Raw genomic sequence first — 21,336 nt, 5'->3', positions numbered from 1 at the left:
AGCTTCGTGAAATGGGTTTCCATGGCTGAGCAGCCGCACACAAGCCTAAGATCGCCATGCGCAACGCAAGCGTTGGCTGGAATGGTGTAATGCTTGCCGCCAACTCGAGAGCAGTGGAAACACGTTCTCTGGAGTGATCACCATCTGGCAGTCCAACGGAAAACTGGGTTTGGCGGATGCCAGGAGAATGCTACCTCTCCTCGCTACAGTATAGCTAGTAGCCACCCTCTCTCCTCGCTACAGTATAGCTAGTAGCCACCCTCTCTCCTCGCTACAGTATAGCTAGTAGCACCCCTCCTCGCTACAGTATCACTGTGATTGTGTTAATATAGGACTGATAGGTATATAACCTTCCTCTATTTCCCCTCCTTAGAACAACTGATGAGGCAGACCTTCACCCCCTTCGGTCAGATCATGGAGATCAGAGTTTTCCCAGACAAAGGCTACTCGTTTGTGAGGTAAGACCACAGACTCAGAGAGTGTGTTTTGAGATCGACCCATATTGCAGTTGGACTGCAGTCATTGCCATTTGACTATTCACTCTGACCCCGTCTCACCCATGTCCCCCTCGCACGTCTCTACCTGGTCTAGGTTCAACTCCCACGAGGGAGCGGCCCACGCCATAGTGTCAGTGAACGGGACGTCCATAGAGGGTCACGTGGTGAAGTGTTACTGGGGGAAGGAGACCACAGACATGGTCAGCCCCATGCAACAGGTACAGGTACCTCAGCTAACACCGCAGGTAACATCTCCCTTTCTCATACAACATCCATTACTGTCTATTACATATCTGTATATTGTATGTTATAACACATGTAAGTATATATATATATATATATACAGTTTACGTTTACATACACCTTAGCCAAATACATTTAAACTCAGTTTTTCACAATTCCTGACATTTAATCGTAGTAAAAATTCCCTGTCTTAGGTCAGTTAGAATCACCACTTTATTTTAAGAGTGTGAAATGTCAGAATAATAGTAGAGTATTATTTCTTTCAGCTTTTATTTCTTTCATCACATTCCCAGTGGGTCAGAAGTTTACAAACACTCAATTAGCATTTGGTAGCATTGCCTTTAAATTGTTTAACTTTTGTCAAATGTTTCGGGTAGCCTTTCACAAGCTTCCCACAATAAGTTGGGTGAATTTTGGCCCATTCCTCCTGACAGAGCTGGTGTAACTGAGTCAGGTTTGTAGGCCTCCTTGCTCGCACAAGCTTTTTCAGTTCTGCCCACAACTTTTCTATAGGATTGAGGTCAGTGCTTTGTGAATGCCGCTCCAATACCTTGACTTTGTTGTCCTTAAGCCATTTTGCCACAACTTTGGAAGTATGCTTGGGGTCATTGTCCATTTGGAAGACCCATTTGCGACCAAGCTTTAACTTCCTGACTGATGTCTTGAGATGTTGCTTCAATATATCCACATAATTGTCCTCCCTCATGATGCCATCTATTTTGTGAAGTGCACCAGTTCCTCCTGCAGCAAAGCACCCCCACAGCATGATGTTGCCACTCCCGTGCTTCACGGTTGGGATGGTGTTCTTCGGCTTGCAAGCCTCCCCGTTTTTCCTCCAAACATAACAATGGTCATTATTGCCAAACAGTTCTATTTTTGTTTCGTCAGACCAGAGGACATTTCTCCAAAAAGTACGATCTTTGTCCCCATGTACAGTTGCAAACCGTAGTCTGGCTTTTGTATGGTGGTTTTGGAGCAGTGGCTTCTTCCTTGCTGAGCGGCCTTTCAGGTTATGTCGATATAGGACTCGTTTTATAGTGTATATAGATTATTTTGTACCTGTTTCCTCAGTATCTTCACAAGGTCCTTTGCTGTTCTGGGATTAATTTGCACTTTTCACACCAAAGTACGTTCATCTCTAGGAGACKGAACGCATCTCCTTCCTGAGCAGTATGACGGCTGTGTGGTTCCATGGTGTTTATACTTGCGTACTATTGTTTGTACAGATGAACGTGGTACCTTCAGTCATTTGGAAATTTCTCCCAAGGATGAATCAGACTTGTGGAGGTCTACAGTTTTTTTCTGGGGTCTTGGCTGATTTCTTTTGATTTTCCCATGATGTCAAGCAAAGAGGCACTGAGTTTGACGGTAGGCCTTGAAATACATCCACAGGTACACCTCCAATTGATTCAAATGATGTCAATTGGCCTATCAGAAGCTCCTAAAGCCATGACATAATTTTCTGGAATTTTCCAAGCTGTTTAAGGCACAGTCAACTTAGTGTATGTAAACTTCTTACCCACTGGAATTCTGATAGTGAATTATAAGTTAAATCTGTCTGTAAACAATTGTTGGAAAAATTACTTGTGTCATGCACAAAGTAGATGTCCTAACCAACTTGCCTAAACTGTTTGTTGTCAAGAAATTTGTGGTGGTTGAAGAACGAGTTTTAATGACTCCAACCTAAGTGTATGTAAACTTCCGACTTCAACTGTGTGTGTGTGTGTGTAGTTCAAAGTGGGCTTGCTAAGGGAAACCGAAGAACATAGTTGATCTCTAAGCGTTGTCTCCACAGCAGAACAAAATTGGCTTTGCAGCGCAGCCCTACGGCCAGTATGCCCAGTGGTACGGTAACGCCCAGCAGATTGGCCAATACGTGCCCAACGGGTGGCAGGTGCCGACCTACGGAGTCTACGGACAGGCCTGGAACCAGCAGGGCTTCAAGTGAGTACTCATGAACTACTGAAGAGGAGAAAAAAAGTGTTGGAATGAAATGCAGCCCCGATGTCAGGATGAGACTAGTATAAAATGACAGCGGCCCTTAAAGATCAGTCTTGTTGTTGTTCAAGTGTCTTCTTTCTCTCCATCCTTAACCTGTCCTCTGACCTATTGTCTGTGTGCAGTCATTTACAGGCGGGTGCAGGGTGGACGGGCGTTGGAGCGGTCAGTAATGGCGGCGTGGTGGAGCCTGGACAGGGAGTCAACGGGGCGGTACTGGCCAACCAGTCCGTCATGGGCTCCGCTGGCTACCACACCCACTGATCAGCGCCGGCCCGGCAGCCCAGCGTCGGCCTCCTACCCTCCACCACCACCACAGGGATCCTACACACGGGGCGGACATGTTCCCCGTCTTTTACAACACGATTTAAGAACTCTATGGCGGGGAGTGGGGATGCGTGATTCCACCTCTTCRTGTCCAGTCCCCTAATCCTGGTTTTTACATGTAAGTTTAAAGGAGGAGGAGATAAGGCTTGTGTGTCATCCATCGGAGGTGGAGCGTTTCCCAGTCCTGGGATATAAGATACATGCATATAGATATATGCACACAAACACACACCCATGTCCACACACAGACACACACATACCCTACAAAGGTCTTTGGCCCCGTGTCAGATTGATTGACTCAAGAATCAGAAAGGACTATGCCATTTTTAATTAAAAAGTACTATTAAATAAATAAAATACACGATAAAAAAAATAATAAACTGCGACGACTTTTGGATTTGCTTTTTCTTGTTGGTTTGTTTCAGAACAATTTCAACTGCTGATATCGTTTAAGAAACGACGCTTTGCTTGTTTCTGTTTCGGGGCTGTCATTTTAAAGAAATGTTTATAGCAATGACACCAATGAATCATGTGAAATGTAAGAACCTTTTTTGTTATTTGTTTATAAAAAAAAACTTTTTTTTTTATCAAATGGATGTCAACTGTGGATTTTTTTTTTTAAACACAATTTTCAATCTCAACTAAAAACTAATTGCAGGGATTACTGCCGCTGTTCTTTCATTACGAGGCAGACATATTGCACAATACTATTACTCTTAGTTACCTTTTCACACAATTTGATGTTACAAAAAATTCGAGGTATTTTGAATTGTTTTGCATTCCACTTTATTTTTCCTTTTGAAAAGTTTATTTTAGCAGGGCTTACATACGTGTACTGTTTTGTATTTAAATAACCAAACAGTCTGTTAAACTGTTCTGACGCGGTATAGAGGGGGGAAAAACTCATGTTCATTATGGAAGCTTGCTTGTTTTTTTTGGACTGGCGGGCCGGCGATAAGGGATCATTAACAGTAGACGTGGGCATATTCGCGTCACTGTCTAATGCTGGTTCATGACAATATAAGGACAGTGCAACATTTGATTCTTCCAGGGGCCTGTGAAGAGAGAACAGCATTGCAAAATGAGCTAGACCGATAAGTAATGTAGACTTAAAGTTATTCTGTGTATAAAACCTAAATATTGAACTTTTTTGCTTTTTTTAATTTATGATAAAGTAGTAAATAGTAAAAAAGAAGAAAAAAAAACAGAAAAAAAACAACCTTGAACGGATCAGAATTTTGAACTGGTTCCCCCTATGGAGTTGTTTTAATAATAACGTTGGTTGAGACCCCTTGTTTTGCCTTATTTTGAGTTAATTTCATTTTAACCAACCTATTATCATAAACGGCTCTTAAGGTCAGATTTTTTCAGACCTTGTGTTTTGAGGCGGTGTTTTGTGGGGGATATGTTGATGCTACAACGTGTTCTTGCTTTGTCCCATTAAAATGCTGATACGTATAAACACTGCTTGTGGGAACTGTTCATATTTCTATCTCTTCACTGTTCTCGTTACTGTATTTTAAAAGGCTTGATGTGACCGGGGTTCAGTCTTGCAATGAAATGTTTATTTTGTTTACAATGAGCTTACATACTTGTAATATGCAGTTCCAGTGTAATATGCAGTTCCAATGATTTTGAAATCAGAACACGTTGTGTTAGTAGCAGAAACTGGAATAATTGAACAGTCATTGAGCCAATATAAGAGTAGGCCTACCTACAGTACAGACATTTTTGACACAAGCTGTTGAGCATGAATTTATGAACTACGGGTATAAACAAACAAAATACACTGAACAAAAATATAAATGCAACAATTACAAAGATTCTACTGAGTTCCAGTTCATCTAAGAAAACCAGTCAAATGAAAAATGTATTGGGTCATAATCTATGGATTTCACATGACTGAGAATACATCTGTTGGTCACGGATACCATAAAAAAAAAAAGGTAGGGGCGTTGATCAGATAACCAGTCAGTATTTGCCTCATGCAGTGTGACACATCTCCTTTGCATAGAGTTGATCAGGCTGTTGATTGTGGACTGTTGTCCCATTCTATAATGGCTTTGTGATGTTGGCGGGAACTGGAACAATCTGTCATACATGTCGATCCAGAGCATCCCAAACATGCTCAATGGGTGACATGTCTGGTGAGTATGCAGGCCATGGAAGAACTGGTTCATTTTCAGGGTCCAGGAATTGTACAGATCCTTGCGACGTGGGACCGTGCATTACCATGCTGAAACATGAGGCGATGGCGGCGGATGAATGGCGCGACAATGGACCTCAGGATCTCGTCTTGCCCACCTGTCGCCACGCCTAGGGTTAAAGGACAGGCCAGGGCCGCTGTTCTGACCAACACCCTCTCCAAATAGGTTTCCAATTCCGTCACTCCCTGTTTCCTGTTGAAGCAATCCATGGGGGTGCCATGCGCAGACCACCCCTCTCCCGCTGGAGTTTCATTATGGAGGCTGGCTACTGAGTCRCCGGGACCCCTGGTCCAGAGGGTGAACAAAAATAATCTGGTGGTGAAATGTAACAGCAGACCAAGTCATCCTCTGGGGCTGCTGCACCTGACTGCAGGTGTTGGGGGGAAGGGGAGAGGCAGAGCGGGGGCTGTGTTTGTGTGCCTGTCAGGAGAGTGTCAGAGGGGGTATGGCGGGCGGGAAGGGGGACCCATGGAGACTTCCCAGGATGGGGATGGGGAGGTGAGAGGGTCCTCAGGTGTCATACCCGGCTCCACCTCTCGGCCTGGTCCTGGCTCTGCAGCTCCATACTTCCGCCTCCACTTCCGTGTCTGTGCCTTTGCCAACGATGAGTAACTGGCCTCAGAGTTCACAGGTTTCCTCAACTACATCTCCAAGGGTCCCTAGGAGCGGGATTGGTGTGTGTGTGTGATCTTGGCACTTTGTGTAATACGTCTTATGGTGTATGTGCAATGCAGTGTATGTAAGAGAGTGAATTGCCTCCCTGTCATTTGTACTGTAGGTGTACAATGGAATGGTGACTGCACAGTTCTTTGTGTCTCCAACCCATCTCAGCTGCCTGAACCAATCACCGCTCACAAAACTAAGAGACGCCGTCTGGAAGAGCACGTCATTGATGAGTTGCCCTGCCAATCACACCGTTCATCAAATAGAAGGCAGAATGCCTCATCGAAATAGGACCTGTATGTTCTTTTGAGAGCTGCCTGAGCACGTTTCTTCTCTCAATCTGTCCTCTCTTTCTTCTTTGTGACTGTCTCTTTCATCTACTCCTTTCTGTATCTCCTTTCTTCCTCCCTGTCCCCTCTCCTCCCTCCATCCCCAGCTCCCCCAGCTGTATGTCCTGTAGGGGTAGGAGTGGGGAGTAGGGGTAGGGGTAGGAGTGGGGGCCAGAGGAGACCTCCTGGTACTGATGCTCCTGTTTCTACTGGACTCAAGGAGCCAGGTGCTGCCTGTCTCCCTACTGTCTTTTCTCTTTCTCTCTGTCTCTCGCCCACTGTCTATTTCCTGTCCATCTGCCTTTCTCTCTGTCTCTGTCCTGTCCATCTGTCTTTCTCTCTCGCCCACTGTCTCTGTCCTGTCCATCTGTCTTTCTCTCTGTCTCTGTCCTGTCCATCTGTCTTTCTCTCTGTCTCTGTCCTTGTCATCGTCTTTCTCTCTGTCTCTCATCCCCTGCCTCTCTGTCTCTTCTTCCATCTGTCTTTCTCTCTGTCTCTCGCCCACTGTCTCTGACCTGTCCATCTGTCTTTCTCTGTCTCTCGCCCACTGTCTCTGTCCTGTCCATCTGTCTTCTCTCTGTCTCTCGCCCACTCTCTCTGTCCTGTCCATCTGTCTTTCTCTTCTCTCTCGCCCACTGTTCTGTCCTGTCATCTGTCTTTCTCTCTGTATCTCTCGCCCACTGTCCTGTCCTATCCATCTGTCTTTCTGTCTCTCGCCCCCCTGTCTCTGTCCTGTCCATCTGTCTTTCTCTCTGTCTCTCGCCCACTGTCTCTGTCCTGTCCATCTGTCTTTCTCTCTGTCTCTCACTCACTGTCTCTGTCCTGTCCATCTGTCTTTCTCTCTGTCTCTCACTACCTTTCTCACTGCATTTATGCCCCTTACGAGTATCTAATTAACCACAGCTTCTTGAGCATTAAAACGTTTTATTATATTACTCTATCTCTTTAAATATGCCGAGTGTGTGTGTGTGTGTGTGTGTGTGTCAGGGAGCAGCCAGCCTGTGGATGAGAGCCTGGTGACCCTGGGCTTCCAGCAGTGGCTAGGCAGCGTTACAGAGAGGATCCACCAGACCATGCATTACCAGTTTGACAGTAACACACACACACACACCGCCCTCCGCCCCTCTGTTTGTTTAATTGATGATGACGATGCAGATGTTGTTGGCTCCGGGGAAGCCGGAGGCTCTGGTGTTCCATGTACCGCAGGTGTTCTTCAACTCCCTGCAGCACCGTCTGTCCCTGGGATCCAAGAAGAGACAGCTGCCCAACACTACCTCAGGTAAACCTTAACCAGAACCCTAACCCTAACCCAGCCCTAACGCAACTACAGCTCCACAAATGAGCCTACTATAAACCTAACATTGCCAGGCTTTGCTCACATTGTTCTGAAAGCCTGGGGAACTTGGATGGAAGCTAGTTGAAGCATTGCCACCTATCAAACCAATAAAATATTTTTTTACCGACTTGTAACAAACTAGCTAGCATAAGATAAAAAATATTACGCAGCGTAGGCTACTAAGTCTTTACCCAACCCGTTAGGAAAAGAGGCACAGACAAGACATGGYAATGTCATTTCTACTCAGAGCCAATCAAATGTGAGCGTTAACCTTTAGGTTAAGTTACACGGTAAAAAAATATTTTTGTTTTCTTTGGTCAGCGTTTTTGAGGAATGATGATCTGCCTCCCCAAAGTACACCTGGCACATCGCCAACCTGATGCAGGTCATATGTATCTTTGACACCCCAGAAGCATGTAGCCTAGCGGTTTAGCGTGTTGAGCCAGTAACCGAAAGGTTACTGGTTTGAGTCCCAGAGCTGACTAGGTGAAAAAAAAGATCTGCCGATGTGCAAAAGTGAAAGTCTCTCTGGATCAGAGCGCCTGCTAAAATGTAAAAGGTCTCTCTCACTCTCTCTCATATGTCTCTCTCCCATCCCTCTTTGAGCTCTCTTTTATTTCATCTACTTACAAAGTTCTCGAACTGCTTAAGTCAGTGTGTTGAAGAGCTTTTCTTGGACTGTGCCCAAGAAAGCGAAGGTAACCTGCCTAAATGACAACCACACCGTAGCACTCACGTTGGTATACATGAAGTGCTTTGAAAGGCTGGTCATGGCTCACATCAACACCATCATCCCAGGAACCCTAGATCCACTCCAATTCGCATACAACAGATCCACAGATGACGCAATCTCAATCGCACTCCACACTGCGCTTTCCCACCTGGACAAAAATGCTGTTCATTGACTACAGCTCAGCGTTCAACACCATAGTGTCCACAAAGCTCATCACTAAGCTAAGGACCCTGGGACTAAACACCTCCCTCTGTAACTGGATCCTGGACTTCTTGACTGGCTGCCCCCAGGTGGTAAGGGTAGGCAAAAACACATCTGCCACGCTGATCCGCAACACGGGGGCCCACAGGTGTGCATGCTTAGTCGCCTCCTGTACTCCCTGTTCACCTACGACTGCGTGGCCAAGCATGACTCCAACACCATCATTAAGTTTGCTGACGACACAATGGTTGTAGGTCTGTGAGAAAGACAAAGGAGCTGATCGTGGACTACAGGAGAAGGCGAGCCAAACATGCCCCCATTCACATCGACGGGGCTGTAGTGGAGCGTGTCGAGAGTTTCAAGTCTCTTGGTGTCCACATCACCAACAAACTATCATGGTACAAATACACCAAGAAAGTTTTTTTTTTTTTTTTTTTTACCCCTCAGGAGTCTGAAAAGATTTGGCATGGGTGCCCAGATCCTCAAAAGTTCTACAGCTGCACCATCGGGAGCATCCTGACTGGTTGCATCACCGTCTGCTATGGCAACTGCTCGGCATCCGACCGTAAGGCTCTACAGAGGGTAGTGCATACGGCCCAGTACATCATATACTGCCTTCTGAAAGTATTCAGACACCTTGACGTTTTCCACATTTTGTTACGTTACAGCCTTATTCTATAATGGATTAAATCAATAAATATCCTCTGCAATCTACACACAATACCCCATAATAACAAAGCAAAAACATGTTTTTAGAAATGTTGGCAAATGTATAAAAAATGTAAAACAAAATGACCTTATTTACATAAGTATTCAAACCCTTGGCTATGAGACTCGAAATTGAGCTCAGTTGCATCCTGTTTCCATTGATCATCCTTGAGATGTTTCTACAACTTGGAGTCCACCTGTTGTAAATTCAATTGAATGCACATGATTTGGTAAGGCACACACCTGTCTATATAAAGGTCCCACAGTTGACAGTGCACGTAAGAACAAAAACCAAGCCATGAGGTCGAAGGAATCGTCCTTAGAGCTCCGAGACAGGAGTGTGTCGAAGCACAGATCTGGGGAAGGGTACCAAAATGTTTCTGCAGCATTGAAGGTCCCCAAAAACACAGTGGCCTCCATCATTCATAATTGGAAGAAGTTTGGAACCACCAAGACTCTTCCTAGAGCTGGGTGCCTGGCCAAACTGAGCAGTCGGGGAGAAGGGCCTTGGTCAGGGAGGTGACCAATAACCCGATGGTCACTCTGACAGGGCTCCAGAGTTGCTCTGTGGAGATGGTAGAACCTTCCAGAAGGACAACCATCTCTGCAGCACTCCACCAATCAGGCATTTATGTTAGAGTGGCCAGACGGAAGCCACTCCTCAGTAAAAGGCACATGAAAGCCCGCTTGGAGTTTGCCGAAAGTCACCTAAAGACTCTCTGGTCTGATGAAACCAAGATTAAACCCTTTGGCCTGAATGCCAAGAGTCACATCTGGAGGAAACCTGGCACCATCCCTACAGTGAAGCATCATGCTGTGGGAATGTTTTTCAGCGGCAGGGACAGGGACACTAGTCAGAATCGAGGCAAATATGAACGGAGAAAAGTACAGAGATCCTTGATGAAAACCCGCTCCAGAGCACTCAGGACCTCAGACTGGGGCGAAGGTTCACCTTCCAACAGGACAAACACCCTAAGCACACAGCCAAGACAATGCAGGAGTGGCTTCTGGACAAGATTCTGAATGTCCTTGAGTGACCCAGACAGAGCCCAAACTTGAACCCGGTCGAACATCTCTGGAGAGACTTGAAAATAGCTGTGCAGCAAAGCTCCCCATCCAACCTGACAGAGCTTGAGAGGATCTGCAGGGAAGAATGGGAGAAACTCCCCAAATACAGGCGTGCCAAGCTTGTCGCATCATACCCAAGAAGACTCGATGCTGTAATCGCTGCCAAAGGTTCTTCAACAAAGTACTGAGTAAAGGGTCTGAATACTTATGTAAATTTGGCATTTCAGTTTTATATTAAATAAATAAATGTGCAAAAATGTCTACACCTGTTTTTGCTTTGTCATTATGGGGTATTGTGTGTTTAAAATAAATCAATTTTAGAATAAGGCTGTAATTTAACAAAATGTGGAAAAAGTCAAGAGGTCTGAATACTTTTCGAATGCACTGTGTATACCAGGCGGTGTCAGAGGAAGGCCCCAAAAAATGTCAATGAGTCCAGTTACCCAAGTCATAGACTGTTCTCTCTGCTACCGCACGGCAAGCGGTACCGGAGCTCCAAGTCTAGGTCCAAAAGGCTCCTTAACAGCTTCTAACCCCAAGCCATAAGACTGCTGAACAATAAATCAAACCCAGACTATTTGCATTGACAAATGGCCACCCCCTTTGTTTTGACACTGCTGCTACTCGCTGTTTATTATCCATGCATAGTAACTTTACCCCTACCTGCATGTACAAATTACCTCGACTAACCTGTACCCCCGCACATTGACTCGGTAACCACTGTAAATAGCCTCATTGTTGTTATTTTATTGTGTTACTTTTTTAATATTTTTTTTATTATATGTATATCATTTTTTACTTTTATTTTATTTGGTAAATATTATTTTATCTATATCTTCTTAACTGCATTGTTGGTTAAGGGCTTGTAAGTAAGCATTTCACAGTAAGATCTACAGTTGAAGTCGGAAGTTTACATACACTTAGGTTGGAGTCATTAAAACTCGTTTTTCAACCACTACACAAATTTCTTGTTAACAAACTATAGTTTTGGCAAGTCATTTTTCCAACAATTGTTTACAGACAGATTATTTCCAGTGGGTCAGACGTTTACATACACTAAGTTGACTGTGCCTTTAAACAGCTTGGAAAATTCCAGAAAAAAATTGATGGTCATGGCCTTAGAATGCTTCTGATAGGCCAATTGACATCATTTGAGTCAATTGGAGGTGTACCTTTGGATGTATTTCAAGGCCTACCATCAAACGCAGTGCCTCTGTGCTTGACATCATGGGAAAATCAAAAGAAATAGCCAAGACCTCAGAAAAAAAATTGTAGACCTCCACAAGTCTGGTTCATCCTTGGGAGCAATTTCAAACGCCTGAAGGTACCACGTTCATCTGTACAAACAATAGTACGCAAGTATAAACACCATGGGACCACGCAGCCGTCATACCGCTCAGGAAGGAGACGCGTTCTGTCTCCTAGAGATGAACGTACTTTAGGTGAAAAGTGCAAATCAATCCCAGAACAACAGCAAAGACCTTGTGAAGTTGCTAGGAAAACAGGTAACAAAAGTACTATATCCACAGTAACGAGTCCTGTATCGACGTAACCTGAAAAGCGCCTCAACAAGGAAGAAGCCACTGCTCCAAAACCGCCATAAAAAAGCCAGACTACGTTTTGCAACTGCAAATGGGACAAAGATCGTACTGGTCTGATGAAACAAAAATAGAACTGTTTGGCCATAATGAACATCGTTATGTTTGGAGGAAAAAGGGGGAAGCTTGCAAGCCGAAGAACACCTCCCAACGTGAAGCACGGGTGTGGCAGCATTATGTTGTGGGGGTGCTTTGCGCAGAGGGACTGGTGCACTTCACAAAATAGATGGCATCATGAGGGAGGACAATTATGTGGATATATTGAAGCAACACTCAAGACATCAGTCAGGAAGTTAAGCTTGGTCGCAAATGGATCTTCCAAATGGAAATGACCCCAAGCATACTTCCAAAGTTGTGGCAAAATGGCTTAAGGACAACAAAGTCAAGGTATTGGAGTGCCATCACAAAGCCCTGACCTCAATTCTATAGAAAAATATGTGGGCAGAACTGAAAAGTGTGTGCGAGCAAGGAGGCCTACAAACCAAAACCTGACTCAGTTACACCAGCTCTGTCAGGAGGAATGGGCTAAAATTCACCCAACTTATTGTGGAAAGCTTGTGGAAGGCTATCCGAAACATTTGAGCCAAGTTAAACAATTTAAAGGCAATGCTACAAAATACTTATTGAGTGTGTTGTAAACTTTTGACCCGCTGGGAATGTAATGAAAGAAAAGCTGAAATAAATTAATTCTCTCTTACTATTATCCTGACATTTCACATTCTTAAAATAAAGTGGTGATTCTAACTGACCTAAGACAGGGAATGTTAACTAGGATTAAATGTCAGGAATTGTGAAAAACTGAGTTTAAAGTTACACTGCTCAAAAAGAAAGGGAACACTTAAACAACACAATGTAACTCTAAATCAATCACACTTATGTGAAATCAAACTGTCCACTTAGGAAGCAAACACTGATTGACAATACATTTCACATGCTGTTGTGCAAATGGAATAGACAACAGGTGGAAATTATAGGCAATTAGCAAGACACCCCCAATAAAAGGAGTGGTTCTGCAGGTGGTGACCACAGACACTTCTCAGTTCCTATGCTTCCTGGCTGATGTTTTGGTCACTTTTGAATGCTGGCGGTGCTTTCACTCTAGTGGTAGCATGAGACGGAGTCTACAACCCACACAAGTGGCTCAGGTAGTGCAGCTCATCCAGGATGCGACATCAATGCGAGTTTATTTTATTTATTTATTTATTTTATTTATCCGTTATTTTACCAGGTAAGTTGACTGGGAACACGTTCTCATTTGCAGCAACGACCTGGGGAATAATTACAGGGGAGAGGAGGGGATGAATGAGCCAATTGTAAACTGGGGATTATTTGGTGACCGTGATGGTTGAGGGCCAGATTGGGAATTTAGCCAGGACACCGGGTTAACACCCCTACTCTTACGATAAGTGCCATGGGATCTTTAATGACCTCAGAGAGTCAGGACACCCGTTTAACGTCCCATACCGAAGAGACGGCACCCTACACAGAGCAGCTGTCCCCAATCACTGCCCTGGGGGAATTCGGACATTTGTTTAGACCAGAGAGAAAGTGCCTCCTAATGGCCCTCCAACACCACTTCCAGCAGCATCTGGTCTCCCATCCAGGGACTGACCAGGCCAACCCTGCTTAGCTTCAGAAGCAAGCCAGCAGTGGTATGCAGGGTGGTATGCTGCTGTGAGTTGTGGCAAGAAGGTTTGCTGTGTCTGTCAGCGTAGTGTCCAGAGCATGGAGGCGCTACCAGGAGACAGGCCATGACATCAGGAGACGTGGAGGAGGCCGTAGGAGGGCAACAACCCAGCAGCAGGACCGCTACCTCCGCCTTTGTGCAAGGGAGAGCAGGAGGAGCACTGCCAGAGCCCTACAAAATGACCTCCAGCAGGCCACAAATGTGCATGTGTCTGCTCAAACGGTCAGAAACAGACTCCATGAGTGTGGTATGAGGGCCCGACATCCACAGGTGGGGGTTGTGCTTACAGCCCAACACCGTGCAGGACGTTTGGCATTTGCCAGAGAACACCAAGATTGGCAAATTCCCACTCGCCCTGTGCTCTTCAAAGATAAAGCAGGTTCACACTGAGCATATGTGACAGACGTGACAGAGTCTGGAGACGCGTGGAGAACGTTCTGCTGCCTGCAACATCCTCCAGCATGACCGGTTGGCGGTGGGTCAGTCATGGTGTGGGGTGGCATTTCTTTGGGGGCCGCACAGCCCTCCATGTGCTCGCCAGAGGTAGCCTGACTGCCATTAGGTACCGAGATGAGATCCTCAGACCCCTTGTGAGACCATATGCTGGTGCATTGGCCCTGGGTTCCTCCTAATGCAAGACAATGCTAGACCTCATATGGCTGGAGTGTGTCAGCAGTTCCTGGCAAGAGGAAGGCATTGATGCTATGGACTGGCCCGCCCGTTCCCCAGACCTGAATCCAATTGAGCACATCTGGGACATCATGTCTCGCTCCATCCACCAACGCCACGTTGCACCACAACTGTCAGAAGTTGGCGGATGCTTAGTCCAGGTCTGGGAGGAGATTCCTCAGGAGACCATCCGCCACCTCATACAGGAGCATGCCCAGCGCGTTGTAGGGAGGTCATACAGGCACGTGGAGGCCACAACACTACTGAGCCTCATTTTGACTTGTTTTAAAGGATATACATCAAAGTTGGATCAGCCTGTAGTGTGGTTTTCCACTTTAATTTTGAGTGTGACTCCAAATCCAGACCTCCAGGGTTGATAAATTTGATTTCCATTGATCATTTTTGTGTGATTTTGTTGTCAGCACATTCAACTATGTAAAGAAAAAAAGTATTATATAAGATATTTAATATCATCAGAATCTTAGGATCGTAGTAAAAACACAAAACCTAATATTTAGTGTTCCCTTTATTTTTTTGAGCAGTGTATTTGGCTAAGGTGTATGTAAACTTCCAACTTCAACTGTGCCTACACCTGTTGTATCTGGCGCATGTGACAATTTTCTTTTGATTTGATTATGTTTTGGTTTCTATCCCTCACTCTATCTCATCATGTATCCCTCTCTTTCTCTGTCCTCTGGCTGTGTAGCTGACCCTGGAGTTGAACCAGAGTTTTGTGAAGAACAATGATGGTTCTTATTCTCCGTTCCGCTGTCTCGAACCCCCCACTCCGGACCCCACTGAGGGCAGATCCCGTGCAGCAGTAGAATCCCCCCAGGGACACCCCAGGGACAAAATCACCCCAGGGACAAATTTGGTCCACGGGTCACCAGTTGGGGAACCCTGGTGCCTGATGTATGTGTGAGCTGGGCTAGTGAGTGTGTGATGTCATATGAACTGATTTCTTGCCACAGGACGGTGTACATGTACAGAGGATCAGAAGGACCCAGACATCCTGCCTCGCTGTCGCGTCGGAGAGCTCCGGCATCGCTTCCAGTATGAGCACCAGCACGGAAGACAGACGGAATACTGCGACGGAACGCCGGGACAAACCAGAGGGGGGGAGGGCAGAGAGGAGTCGTTACAAGTCATCATAAGACTCCTCCCAACCCAAACCGACTGTAGAAACACTGCAGTTCACTGTCCCGTGAGATGTCACACTGGAGGATCTGTTAGTTAAAAGTTATGGAGTTATGGAAGTCTACAGGACTGTTTTATATCAGTGGTTGTTCAATCTTCCCCCATGTTACTCCATGTCCCTTCCAATGCAGCTACCATGGATTTGTGTTCATGTACGCTATTACGCGACTTCTGTGTATCAAATCAAATCGCAGGTGCTTGATAACATTAGCTACTGGTTGATTGCAGCTCACTCTGTATAGAGCTATAGAATCTGAATGGCATATCAAATCATTGGGATAAATCAACATGTATTTGAGGCTTATGTGTGTCTGAAGGGTTGTAAATGAATGACATCTGATTACCGTGTGTGTGTGTGTGTGTGTGTGTGTGTGTGTGTGTGTGTGTGTAATGAATAAGAACTTTCTGGTGTGTAGTTTCCCTTTTACACTGACGTGATTCAATGTCAAATATAATATTTATGTTTGTTGCCCGTACTTACAAAAAATGGAATGTGAGACCCAAGTCTGTTACTGCTATTTCTGTTCCATAGCACTCCTCCCTCCCCTTCTCTAGATCACTTATTTTGCTGTTAAAAAAAAAGAGGGTGCACACTTATTGTATCCTAGATGTTGCTTGTTTTTCAGCCAAAGTGTTGAGGTTACAGTTTTCGTCCACCAGGTGGCGACATTAGCTAACAGTTTCACTCCAGTGTTTCCACAAACTAGACTCGTGGCTACATAGGAGATAAATTAGGTTTAGCTTTATAGAAACGTAACTGTCCATTATTTAGCCATGGCTCCATCCCCTGAAGAACAGACAGCTCACTTTAATTACACACTCCTTCTCAGGATATTATCGTATCTTGGTCTTTCTACACTGAACAAAAATATAAACGCAACATGTAAAGTGTTGGCCCCATGTTTCATGAGCTGAAATAAAAGATCCCAGAGATGTCCCATACGCACAAAAAAATGTATTTCTCTCAAATGTTGCACACAAATCTGTTTACATCCCTGTAAGTGAGCATTTCTCCTTTGCCAAGATAATCCATTCACCTGTCAAGTGTCGCATGTCAAGAAGCTGATTAAACAATATGATCATTACACAGGTACACCTTGTGCTGGGGACAATAAAAGGCCATTCTAAAATGTGCAGTTTTGACCCACAACACAATGCCACATACTATATGCCTGAAGTTTTGAGGGAGCGTGCAATTGGCATGCTAAGTGCAGGAATTTCCACCAGAGTTGTTGCCAGATAATTAAATATTAATTTATCTACCATGAGCCGCCTCCACCCTCTTTTTAGAGATTTTGGCAGTACGTCCAGCTGGCCTCACAACCCACAGACCACGCCACCCGAGGACCTCCATATCCGGGTTCTTCACTTCTGGGATCGATCATCTGAGGAGTATTTCTGTCTGTAATGAAGCCCATGTGCGGGGTAAAACTCATTCTGATTGCCTGGACCTGGCTCCCGCATGGGTGGGCCTTCCCATTGCTGCGCCCTTGCCCAGTCATGAAATCCATAGATTAGGGCCTAATTAATTTATTTCAATTGACTAGTTTCCTTATATGAATTGTAACTAAGTAAAATCTTTGACATTTTTGCATTTATATTTTTGTTTAGTATATAAACTAGGGTACCAGTGAGCATTTATTGTTTGGACTGTTACAAAGTCATGAATAATAATGAGCCTTTTTTTTCACGTGAATACATTAAGATATAAAGGGCAAACATAGATACATTCAATATAATTCATGACTGGAATCAAAACCTATGTTTAAACCTTTTCTCATGCTAGGAGTCTTCACAGATTTGGCAAGAATCGTGTTARATAAAACACTACCTTACATTTATGATATTGCATGAGATTGCAAAACCGTATGCTTCTAACAGAAAGAGTAACTTTAACAAGATGAATCAAACAAAAGTCGACACTGTCGTCAACGAGGTTCTTCAATAATTATGCATAGTACTTGTTTGATGTGCATTTGATGTTTAGCTGTTTCGTTATGTGGGGAAATGATCGTGCAACATCAGCTGATTTAGGAAAGGGTTTTRTGAATGACGGTCAAGTGATGAAGAGCTGGTGTGATGCTGCATGTGATTGAGCAACAGACAAAGTGCGGGAATTCATGTGGATCTGGAGAATTGTCTATGTTACAGAGGTCAAGATATTTAGCCTATGTCGTGGACAACCATTATGTCAGAATTCCTTATTTTCAGAGTAAAAATGGAGCAAACGGGAATGTGAAAATTGCTTTATTTTTTWTATATTTTTTTATAGAAATACAACAAATAATAAATTGTTTGTTTTTCCTTTTTGCATAAAAAAACAAAAAGAATAATTTGATATTTCGATTTACACATGTGGGTTAAATGTGGAATGCCTGTCATTMGTTAAGTGCACAGGCAACACTTCCTGTCCTTTCAAAGTAGGAGTTCACCCTTCTAACTCCATTCTATGAATCTATGATCTATTAATTCATTGATTAATAGCTGCCCATACTGTGTCACAGTGCCAAGATAAAGTAACATCTCTTCATTTCTGCATTAGATTTAGCTTGTATTGACTTATCAATGAACTGCTATTACTGTAAATGGTTAGCTGACTGATATATCCTAGCTACCTAGCTAACCACTGGTAATCTTATTCAATAGAGCCATACAGCCCAAACAACTAGACTAGAGATATGTCCCTAGCTATAGTTAGTCAGTGGTTGCACATCTAACTCACTGGAATGAAGTAAGGGTMTGAATATTAGACATGTAAATATATCATTTGACTGTTAACAGCAGGTCTTCAGCGACCCAGAACTGTCGGATCATCTGACACAGTGCTGTGGGTGTGTCCAGGTTACACCTGTGCAAATCCATGTGTGTATAGCAATGGAATGAAACATCCGACCAATGGCTCGAGTCGAGCTGTAGTTCCACCCCACACCTGGAGGGTTGTGGGGTCCTGTCCGGAAGCAACCCCTAGCCCCTAGACACTTGTGGAGATCTGAAAGGATTGGACAGGTGTAAGCAATACCACCAAAATTCCACCAAGCCTATCAGAGGGTAAGGTGGAGCTCTCACCATTTCACCACCCATCAATCCCTCTCAGATCTACGCAAGTGTCTAGATTCTGGGCAGTAGAGGCTAGGGGTTGTTTCTGGGCAGGCTATGGGTATTATGGTAGCGCAGTCAGTCAGTCTGGCTCTGTCTGAACATTTTCAATGGCCAGTGCAGTTAAAAACATGATTTTTGCTGTTTTTTAAAATTATATATCCACTCACACACTATGAGGTACGGCCGGGACAATATTAGTATCGCAATGTTTTTTTCATGGCAAAAATTAAAACTATTTGGTCCTTTTAAAACCTGCTGTATGTGAAATATTGTGTGCTATAGTTTGGAAAATAAATAAATGTGACTCTTGATGACAACATAATGATGTTTGTTTCCAACAAACTGTTTTCCCAAAGAAGTTCAATTTGCTGAGTGTTTTGTTTCAAAACTGGTATCGTCCCGGCCCTACTATGAGGTCGAAATAACACTGAAATTGTGAAAATTATGATAATGCCCTTTTTGTGTAAGAAATAAATGCCTGGAATTTCAGCCTGTTCAGGTGTTCATGACATCACAATGTGATCTGTTAATAATAGACCAATGACTGTTCATCTGGGTAAGGGGGTGGGCTCTAAACCATCCTATCAGCCAATCAGGGCTGTGTATGTAAATATCATCAAATTTGTTCCCTAACGCCCACACAATCAGACTGAGCATTCAAAGGGCCAATAGGAGACTCACCTTGTTATCCAATGAGCTTTGAGAAGGAGGCGAGGAGAGAGGACATGAGGAATCAAGGAAATGCAATTGAAATTCTCCCCTTGTTTCCCCAATTCCTTCCCTCCCTCTCAAAGCACATTGGGGGAGACGAGTGAAGGTTCCTCCCCTCAGGCTACAGTGCACTTTCAAGGAGAGGAGTGGAGGAAACAAGGACAGAGGAAGCAAGAATCTGACGGCTAGTTTTCAGACACACACACACACACACACACACACACACACACACACACACACACACACACACACACACACACACACACACACACACACACACACACACACACACACACACACACACAATGCTTGAAGAGTTGACTGATTATAATGATTGAATTATTGGTTATTAATATCTGTCTCTTATACACATCTAGATGTGTATAAGAGACAGCACACACACACACACACACACACACACACACACACACACACAAACAATGCTTGAAGAGTTGACTGATTATAATGATTGAATTATTGGTTATTAATATTGTCAATGATTTTGAAAAACAGAACACATTGTATTATATTTTTGTATCAACTATTAAAACATATAGAAATGATGTTGTTTATCTTTTTCATTCTTCAGGAAAGTTTAGCATGGCTATGAATAACAGAGAAGTTGACTAAAGCACAAAAAGACCTGGCACCTTGGCATGACAAAGACACCTGTGGTGTCCATGCTTCTTGTGACATTTTGAATGACATGTAGATGTTTTGTTGCTGCTATACTTTTATTCCTGTAACTACACATGTGAGGCTACAAGAAAATCATATTTAAATGTATATCAAGCCATTTTGAAATGTTGTACCTGATGTCACACATTGGCCCCTTCATTCATAGAAAGACCCATCTACAGAAACTACAACCACACACAGTCACAAAATAATATCAACATTTGCATAAACTAACCAAATCAGCTAATGCTCCTTAGAGAACCCTATGACAAATTAGTACTGGACAGTGCAGGATGAGGACATTAGTGTGTGTGGGTGTCAGAAGATCAATGGCCCTATTCGTCCTCCCTCTCAGACCCCCAGGACACAACCTCCACAGGTGTTTCAAGTTTTATTAGTCGTATGTACAGGATACACATGGTATGAATGTATATGTGTGTGGATGAGTGTATATCTGTGTGGGTGTGTGCGGAGTGTCAGAGCAGGTGGTCAGTCCAGTTCAAGTGTTCAGAAGTCTGATGGCTTGTAGATAGAAATTGTCTCTGAGCCTGGTTGGTATCAGACCTCATGCTCCAATACTGTCTACCCGATGATAAGGGAGAGAACAGCTCTTGGCTGGGGTGTGTGGGTTCCTTGATGATGCTGTGGGCCTTCCTCGRGCACCATTTCGAGTACATGTCCTGGATGGGTGGGAGCGCGGTTGTCTTCACCACCTGCTGGAGGGCATTGCGGTCGTGGATGGAGCAATTCCGTCACCGGGCCGTGATGCAACCGGTCAGGACGCTCTCGACGGTGCAGCGGTAGTATTTGGATTCAGGGTAGCGTGACAKATTTCTTCCGCCACCTCAGGAAGTAAAGACGCTCTTGTGCCCTCTTGACAAGAGGTGTTGTTGGTCCATGTCAAGTCCTCGATGATGTGGACACAGAGGAACTTCAAACTGCACTGTCCCGTTGATGTSGATCGGGACATGTTCCCTCCTCGGCTTCCTGAAGTCAACAATCAATTCCTTTATTTTGTAGTGCAGAGTGTTAAGTGTGTGCGTGTGACACTGACAGGCACAGAAATAAACTAAGGGAGAGAAGAGAGACATCTTGTTTGACATGAGCATGAAAGCAAGCTTGAAAGTTGGAGGAGGAGGAAGGAGAGGGCTTGAAAGTTGGAGGAGGAGGAGGAAGGAGAGGGCTCGAGTCAATGGACCACTTAGCTACTAACCTCTGAGGTCTGACTGCCAATCTTTAAAACCAGCCGACCAACCCATTCACATACCAATCGCCTGCCATAGCTTCTACTCTTTTCTCTCTCTCTCTCTTCTCTCTCTCTCTCTCTCTCCTCTCTCTCTCTCTCTCTCTCTCTCTCTCTCTCTCCTCTCTCGTCTCTCTCTCTCTG

General features: G+C 44.3%; 1 protein-coding gene, 1 long non-coding RNA gene and 1 pseudogene across 3 annotated transcripts in view; all 3 read left to right on the top strand.

The window, feature by feature from the left end:
* Window positions 1-265, top strand: part of LOC139027742 (uncharacterized) — a 6,002-nt gene extending 5,737 nt beyond the window's left edge. Inside the window, exon 3 of the long non-coding RNA XR_011479859.1 lies at window positions 184-265. This is a non-coding gene — a long non-coding RNA (uncharacterized lncRNA). The remainder of the gene's footprint in view (window positions 1-183) is intronic.
* Window positions 1-4,547, top strand: part of LOC111963898 (cytotoxic granule associated RNA binding protein TIA1) — a 20,897-nt gene extending 16,350 nt beyond the window's left edge. Inside the window, exons 10-13 of one of the 2 annotated variants that reach the window (XM_023987463.1) lie at window positions 374-458; window positions 592-742; window positions 2,539-2,684; window positions 2,864-4,547. In XM_023987463.1, the coding sequence (XP_023843231.1) occupies window positions 374-458; window positions 592-742; window positions 2,539-2,684; window positions 2,864-3,002 (521 nt within the window). In that variant the 3' untranslated portion in view covers window positions 3,003-4,547. Of the gene's footprint in view, window positions 1-373; window positions 459-591; window positions 743-2,535; window positions 2,685-2,863 lie in introns of both variants that reach the window. The other variant, XM_023987462.2, reaches the window with a different exon arrangement.
* A 932-nt stretch (window positions 4,548-5,479) lies between these two features.
* Window positions 5,480-21,336, top strand: part of LOC139027796 (uncharacterized protein C2orf42-like) — a 47,803-nt pseudogene continuing 31,946 nt past the window's right edge.

The sequence above is a fragment of the Salvelinus sp. IW2-2015 genome, linkage group LG5 (genome assembly GCF_002910315.2).
Source record: "Salvelinus sp. IW2-2015 linkage group LG5, ASM291031v2, whole genome shotgun sequence".
Classification (NCBI taxonomy): Eukaryota; Metazoa; Chordata; class Actinopteri; order Salmoniformes; family Salmonidae; genus Salvelinus; species Salvelinus sp. IW2-2015.
This window is presented reverse-complemented; position numbering and strand designations above follow the sequence as displayed.